Consider the following 8,351-nt stretch of genomic DNA (forward strand, 5'->3'; position numbering starts at 1 on the left):
CTTTTGTTTTAGAAGACATATTTTGAGAAAGCTTATATTTGCAAGAAGGCAGCTGACTTTTGCTAGGCTACACTGAGATTCTAAAAAACAAAAACCCAAAAACCAATAACACTACTTTTTCATTAAAGTTTTCCATGCAGTAGGTTTGGGAAAACTTTGGTCTTTCAGAGGTTTTGGATTTCACCTCCCAGAAGCCCCAACCAGCATAGACAACAGAAAGGATTGTAAGAATTGTTATCTAAAACATCTAGAGAGTCAAAGGCTCTCCACTCTTGCCACACAGATTCAAAATAATTTTTGATTTCTGTCCCAAGATATTTGATTGCTCTTGGAGAACTGTGTCTATATGATGTAGCAGGCAAAGTTAGAAATTGGACATCTTGCCTGTCTAGAATACTTACCGAAGGAAATTCTTTTTCTCTCTGTTGTGTCAACATGCCTAGAATGAGAGCAATCGTTTGAGAATTTCTTGTCATTCTCTCTATTACCTGTTCTTGCATGTTCTGGTCCTGAATGCACCTCTGGAGTATGAGACAGTGTCTCTGAAACACTGTCATTCTGGTATTCTTCACTGCAGTAGTCTTCATTCTGGTAGGCATCATCCATGGCAGTGCCAGGTTGCATTAGTAGTTGCAGATACAGTTCTTGGGAGGCATGTAACCGGATGCTTGTGTTCCCTATCATAATCAGTTTCCTTTCTATCTGATAAGCCACAAAAGGGCTGTTTTCTATGTAAAAGTCATTGGAGAATGCAGCTCCCAAGAATTAACATTTGGCTTGTTTGTTTATTTGTCTATGGGATTTATATCCTATCTTTCTCTCAAAATGGGGTTCAGTGTTCCTGTGATAAGTGATAACCACTCAACTTGGATGGCAGGTGGGCAAAAAAAGGCACAAACATGTTCATCAACCTCATCTTTATTTTCTCTTGGATATTTGTCACATGCAGCTGGATCTTAAAGGCATTTATCCAGAAATCCAGTGGAACTTGCTGTGGAAATGCCCAGTTGCGCTAAATGGAAGGCCAACCTGTACCACCCCAATTTCAGAGAATTCCACCATCTTGCAATTTATACTTTTCATCCTGGAACTCCAAAAGATGCAAGTTGGTTTTCAATTTGGTAGGAAGCAAATAGCAGCTAGGTTCGGAGTCTAATCACATTTGAGCAAGCTCAGCTGGTTTAATCTTTACCTACACCTGTCCTGTCAAAATGCTGTTGAGCATGCAGAAGAAATATGTAATGTGCTGGAATGTGCAGAGTTCATAAGCCAGACCTCTGTTATTTGGGGTTTGTTTTTATACAAATGCAGACAGAGAAAAGTTGCAAGCAGAAAAGCATTTATTTTCCCAGTAATTATAAATATTTAATTACTTCATATATTTAAAGCTGTAATTGATGTACACCTGTATTATTCATTTGAAAAGCCATGTGCATGAAGAAGAATGTGAATGGAAAACAGATGTTGAAGAAGAAACTCTGTACTCTGGTAACTGTTTTTAAGTATCAATCATCTTCTCAGAAGCAGCTCTTGGTCCATGGTGGGTGTTTAATTAAATAATGCCTAAAGCAAACATTTCTAAACAATTAAAGTCCTTTCTGTTTTTACACATTAGTTATTAGGATCCACCTCCAACTTTCTAGAGTCAAGGAGATGCATTTCCTTGTCAGTTACACCTACCTAGTAACTGTTATAATGTAACTGCAGGAAAAAAAATCAAGTTTATACTTTATACTTCTTTTGTAATAAGAAAACTTCCCACTCTTGTTGGTGAAGAAAAGCCATCATATGCAACACAGTGTCAAGCAGTCCAAAGAAACAAAACAAGCATAAGTAATAATCTGCAATTCTATGTACATTTTAGCTCCAAAATAACTGTGCACAGAAAAGGGTAAATTTCATTACTTGTACTCCCTATTGTATTGCATGATAGCAAGGCTACCACTTCTACTGAGAGATAAATAATGCTTAGGACTGATTCACATGCATATACACAAGTCTGATATTTACTGAAAGAAACCATCTGGGAGGAAAGCTGTATTAGTTTCTCTCTAGAAATTTTAAGTGGGTCATTATCCAAACTTTTCTCACTTTTGCAAATCATCAGCTTACTTTTCTTCAATAAGTTATGTTGTGACATAATGCTAGCAGAGGCAAGATAAAACTTTTGTACTACCATTCCTTTCAACAATATCTTTTATGCTACTTGCAGAATTCTTCAAACCAAATTTGAAGAACCAAATTTGCCACGACCCCACTTGAATTCATTTCTACAACATGGCATAGCTACAGGAAGGAATTGCATAAGATTCCAATTCAACTCCAATTCAACTTTATACAGTGGGTCCTCCAAACTTTCTGTTTCTAGATCCACAAATTCAACTGGCCATGGAATGTCACACCCCATAATATTAAATGGGAGTGGCATGAACACATGTTCACGTTATGAGGCATGATCACCTGCTTCCCCCCCCCCTCATATCCATGCAATTTCTCAGAACCAATCCCCTGTGGATTGGAAGGACTCGCTGTAACTTCTTTAGGGATATGAAGGCCTGGAAAATAAATGTAAATGTTCAGGGGAGGGGGGGGAATCCTCATTCCTGGAATTTGGGCTGTTTTCACATCTAATCTTTCCTGGCTGCTAGTATCTCATTTGGAAAGTCTGCTCACTTAGACAGAAAGTCCATAGTGTAACTCATAAACTGTAAAAAAAACCACAGAACCTCAATAAGATACAGCAGTTTAGTGGGACATTCTCCACTAAAGCATATAAAACCTAGAAATAACAATTTAACATTTTTGGATGAACTCTTTTTACATGAGGTGAATTAATATTAAACCTCTCTCAATCTATGAACTATACTCTGAGAACAGGAAAGCTTCATTTTCAAAGAATACACACACTACATTGCTAAACATATAACAAGGACATATTCTTCCCCTACAGTAAATTCACACATAAATCAAATGATTCACTCACATAGTGCCCATCAGTGTCACCTTAATGTGTTTGTTGTGTAAAGCACAGGGATTATTTTAATTTATCTCACTAAAGAAAAAGGAAGGTTCAGAGAGGAAGGCATTAAAAAGGTCACTAAAGAGATATTTTTCAGCACTTTTACTTGGTAAACCAATTAATCAAAACATTTAGTGCCTTTAGTTAGCAGGATAATTTCAAACTAGTTTTAAAAATGCTGCAAACAACTTTCAACAAAATAGGAATGGTTACACATCATACAAAACTACTGTTGAGCTCAGTGTTCCACCATCTATTTCCCATCAGATGCTTCATTCTGAAATACCCATCATCCCTGACCTATGCCTGTGTTGCCTGGGAACTGTGAGCCAGTCATCCAGAGTAACTCAGGTTGAGGAAGGCCAATTTGCTAGTCTTTGCATGAGCAGATTAAGAGCCTGAGCAAACCTCAGGGACCTACCCACTCCTTCCTTCCACTTAACTTGGGGAAGGAGTAAGTCCATTCATGCTATGTCTGATTCCTGGGCTGTTAATATGTGCAAACTGGACATCATTGTTTTAACAACCCCATAACCACTAAACAAACCAATTACAAAATCAGGATTGTTTAGCTGGCTAATTTAAGCCATGTTTCCAGGTCTGTACACGAGAGGATAGGAATCAGGTAAAGCAAAACTAAAATCTAGTTTATTCTTCCTTCTGGCCAATGTCCTCAGTCGCATTTGCAGGTTTTTCTCTCATGTGCACCATGCTGAAGTATGGTTTAGCATTACTTATATATCTATATCTTCTCCCCTCATCCACCTGATATAAAAGGACAAGAATACTCAATGGTGAGAGAGACAGCACTTTCCCCTTTTTTTCAGAATATAGCAGAAAATGAGTCTGACTAACCTAATGGGAAAGCCCTGTTAGTAAAAGCTTTTGGAATAATTCTCAAAGAAGCCTTTACTTGACAGCTCCCAAGCCTTGCAGGCAGGGAAGCAAAAACAGATTTAAATATCTGTTGCCTTTTGCTCTCTACAGCAGAAACTATATGGGTAGCAAAGCGTACTTTTCACAGAAGCAAACAGTCTTTTTGATGTTTTACTCTTGTTCTGAAATACTTTATTCAAAGTGGTTGGTCTCCAAACCAGTGCAACTCAAAAGGAAACTACTCATTTAATTTGTAAGTTGCCTGTTTTGCCACGCCATCTTCAGATCATTCTTGCAGGCAAGAGAGCAAGTAAGTGGTGAAGGCGAGTAACAACTGACAGGGACTAGCTAAGAAGCAGCAGAATAAGAGAGGCTTTACAGTTCATTCCAAACCAGATGGCCTAGCAAAATATACCCTTGGCTAATATTTTCTAGTGGTAAGTTCTATGGGGTAACAATAAAAATGTGCAAGGCAACAGCACTGAGGAAAGCTCTGCATCAAATCACACATAATTTAGCTCTCCTTAGCAGATGGTATATCTCTTTGCAGGGGAAACAATTCCATTCCGTCTAACAAGAGTAAAGAAACATATCTGTAGATTTTTTGGAAACAAAAGTGGTCCTAGATAAACAGTATAAACATTCACTGTCAGCATCAGCATATGGGAGACAATGCCTCACTCTGGAGCTTGCTGCCCCTTACTGTAAACCGTCCAAACATAGTTAGGGAAATTATTTTAGAATACTAAGTACATATGTACAATGCAGATCACTTCACAGTGAATGAAGTCAGCGGCCATCCAGAGCTTTGTCTCGGGCTATCACTGACTCATCAAACTTGATCATAAGAGTGGTGCCTTTGTGCCAGTGGGCCGTGACTTTGGCAGGAAAGCCACTGCAAGTCAGCATGGCCTCCACAATGCCAGCTGTGAAGGAGGCACAGTTTAGTGTGCTGTTCTCCTTGGGAACTGAAATGTAAGTATTGATGAGAGGCTCCTTCTCAATGATATAGTAGGTCTTGTCGTCGTCATTTGCTTGTTCCAGCTTGTCAGCCTCCTTCCCAAAGAGAGCCTTCCATACAGTCACTTTGATGAAAAGCAGTATGTTGATGACTTTAGTTTCTCGCTTACCGTTCTTCTCCCGCATCACCAGCACATCCAAAATACGGGCTCCCACCTGCTGGCCTAGTTCAGAAAGTTTGTTCTGAAGCTCCGAAACTGAGTAGACCCTGTTCTGACAGTACTGCACAATCTCAGAAAACAGCAGTGAAAAGGCACTCAGACTGATGTCCGTCTTAGGCCGGGTTAGTGAGCGCTCAAGGATAGCAGACTTCCCACGAGTAAAACGTGCATCCATGGTGCTAATGAGAGGGGGGAAAGTTGTTGGTATGATTAGCACTTGGCTGAATCCAAGTAATTGTATTTTTAATGGGGCATCATCTTCCATAGAAATTTATAAATGCTATTTATACAGATGTCAGAAACAAACTATGGTAATGTGAGCTAATGGATGACTGCTAAACTATGTAAGTCCAGCCTGGGTCCTGATACCCACTACTAATTTTGTGCTAATCATAATCTCTCACCTTACCTCACCACACAAATTTGAGAAATTCTACCAATGTATATCATTCTGAGCCCCCTGGAGAAAGCACTAGGTGCATACAAAATAAGGTCTTGCAACATCTGAAGATTAACAAGAGAGAGGCAATTGAAATGTTCAAGTGGCCTTAGACATGAGAGGAGGTAGTTTAAAAATGAAGCAGGTGGTAATTATAAAAGTTTATGAAATTATATACTATGAGGACACAAATATACTAAAAAAAATCTCCCTCTTACATTACAGCACTCAGGTTTATCCCTAAAACTAAGTAGATTTTTATGCCTATTCATAGGCTTTTCAGATGCATCTAGCTGGATGCTGTGGAACCAGCTTGGCTATTTTCTTAAAGTTATTCTGACCTAAAGGTTGATGCTATTAACTTGACAGTAAGAAACTGGACATATTGGTTTGCAAAGATACCCAACTTTCTATTCTAAGTTCCTTTACACTGCAAAGATAAGTAAATTTCAGGCATGCTTTATCCTCTGCTAGACAGTTTTGAGGAAGTGTTATGGAGATTACCAAGTATTTCCAGGCACTGCAGCAAGCTAAAAAGCACCAGGTCTCCTTAGGGAGAAACCATGTCAGCTACCAACCTTGGATGCACCTGCACTGCATAAATAATGCAGTTTGACAGTGTGTTGTCATGGCTCAATAGTACGGAATCCTGGGGTCTGTAGTTTGTTGTGGCACCAGGGCTCTTTGACAGGGAGGCTAAATATCTCACAAAACTGCAAACTCCAGAATTCCACATCATTGGGCCATGGCAGTTAAAGCGGTGTCAAACTGCATTAATTCTGTACTGCAGACACAGCCCTTGTTTGCTTTTATATTGTGAATATACTAGATAACGGGTGGATCAACACTGTAGAAATAATGCCGTTTTGACACCACTTTAACTGCCTTGGCGCCATCCTACAGAATCCTTGGAACTGTAGTTTTGTGAGGCACCAGCACTGCTTGGTAAAAGACCTTGTAAAACTAAAAATCCCAAGTTTCCACAGGAAACATTATTATTATTATTAATAGTACAGCATTTATACCCCATTCTTAGAGCACCTTACAGATGGCCAATTTGACAATTCCCTGCCCTCTGACATAACACAGATGGAGAAGGGAATGGCAGTGGGGAAGGGGATCAAGTCCAGCAGATACTCCCAGTTCTTCTTTCCCTCCATGGTCAGGGGGGTGGCAGTGAAGATGGAGGGAGGGCCTTTCAACTTCCCCTGGGCCTAGTCTTAGATGGAAGAGACCACAAGGGCCATCCAGTCCAACCCCCTTCTGCCATGCAGAAAATCCAATCAAAGCATCCCCTTTGACAGATGGCCATCCAGCCTCTGCTTAAAGACCTCCAGGGAAGGAGACTCCACTACACTCCGAGGGAGTGTGTTCCACTGTCAAACAGCCCTTACTGTCAGGAAGTTCTTCCTAATGTTGAGGTGGAATCTCTTTTCCTGGAGCTTGCATCCATTGCTCTGTGTCCTGTTCTCTGGAGCAGCAGAAAACAAGCTTGCTCCCTCCTCAATATGCCATCCCTTTAAGTATTTAAACAGGGCTACAATATCACCTCTTAACCTTCTTTTCTCCAGGCTAAACATCCCCAGCTCCCTGAGTCTTTCCTCACAGGGGCATGGTTTCCAGAACCTTCACCATTTTGGTCACCCTCCTTTGGAATTTCTCCACATCCTTTTTGAATTGTGGTGCCCAGAACTGGACACAGTATTCCAGGTGAGGCTTGACCAAAGCAGAATAGAGTGGCACTGTTACCTCCCTTGATGTAGACACTATACAGTTACCCCTCTTGTTTTCATGGACTTGAGTCTGCGTCCCTTGGAAATACGCAAGGGGCAAATGGAGGGCAACACAATGGGGTGTGCACCTGAGGCACACACAGGAACGCACCACCCTTGGAGTCAACAGGGATTCCAATATTGGCGGTTTTCTGTTTCTTCAGGGGGCGGCTGTAGTTCTATTGATGCAGCCTAAACTTGCATTGGCTTTTTACGCTGGCGGATCACACTGCTGGCTCACCTTCAGCTTGGGGTCTGCTAGGTCTTCTCTCCCTCCAAGGCCAGGGAGGGAGCAGTTAGCATGGAGGGGGGACTTCATCTCCCAGAATTCCTGTTCTCTTAGGCCTTCTGGGAGCTGAAAGTCCTAAACACCTGAAGGACCCAAGTTTGGGAGCCTCTGATTTGTTGGAGCTCTTATAGCGCTGCTATTCCTCTTTAACTGCTCTGGCTGCCTCCTGCTGCATTGTGGGATGTGGAGTTTACGGAGGGGCCTTTAGAATCCTCAGCCAGAGAGCTCTGAGGCCCCAGAATGCAACAGGAGGCAGCAGGGCCACGGAAAGCGCTCCGTCGCCGGGGACGAGGAGAAGCCATAGCCACAAACACACGCACCCCAAGCCTCCCCTCTCACCCTCTCTGCCAGCGGCTGGCCTTGCTGTCCCTCCTCCTTCCGCCTCAGCCACGCGCTCTACGGCTGCCGTAAAAGGGGGCGGGGCCGAGTCAGGGTGGAAGGAAGGCTTCCGGCGGGAGCCGTTGCTATGGCTCCCAGTGGGATTCTTCTTCTGCCCAGGAGGAATTCCAAAATGGCGACGCACTAAAACAAATGGCAGGACTTGCCCCTAGAGAGGAAAGCATACTTTGCCCACAGGGGATCATTAGGGAATACTTGCCCATAGGGGATCCTTGGAGCATACTTGCTATGGGCAAGTGCTTTCCAATGATTGTCTATGGGCAAAGTCTGGTTTCTCTCTCTGGGCAAGTCCTGTCCTTTGTTTTGAGTACGTCCCTCCAAAATGTCCTCCATTTGGATCAGGGCCAGGGATAACTAGGGTGGCCGGACATGCCCT

The 8,351-nt window shown here is 42.1% G+C and overlaps 1 protein-coding gene across 2 annotated transcripts; it reads right to left on the minus strand.

Moving 5' to 3' along the window:
* Window positions 1–1,318: 1,318 nt before the first annotated feature.
* TRAPPC5 (trafficking protein particle complex subunit 5) lies at window positions 1,319–8,023 on the minus strand. 2 transcript variants are annotated; one of them, XM_042451196.1, is made up of 2 exons: window positions 7,916–8,023; window positions 1,319–5,255 (listed from the first exon to the last, which is right to left on the minus strand). In XM_042451196.1, exon 2 carries the CDS (start codon window positions 5,249–5,251, stop codon window positions 4,685–4,687), a length of 567 nt encoding a protein of 188 aa, XP_042307130.1. In that variant the 5' UTR covers window positions 5,252–5,255; window positions 7,916–8,023; the 3' UTR covers window positions 1,319–4,684. The 2 variants fall into 2 exon arrangements, with proteins under 2 accessions (XP_042307130.1, XP_042307131.1); XM_042451197.1 differs by lacking the exon at window positions 7,916–8,023 and adding an exon at window positions 7,529–7,869.
* Window positions 8,024–8,351: the final 328 nt, after the last annotated feature.

This window comes from Sceloporus undulatus, chromosome 2 (genome assembly GCF_019175285.1).
Source record: "Sceloporus undulatus isolate JIND9_A2432 ecotype Alabama chromosome 2, SceUnd_v1.1, whole genome shotgun sequence".
In the NCBI taxonomy this organism is placed as follows: domain Eukaryota; kingdom Metazoa; phylum Chordata; class Lepidosauria; order Squamata; family Phrynosomatidae; genus Sceloporus; species Sceloporus undulatus.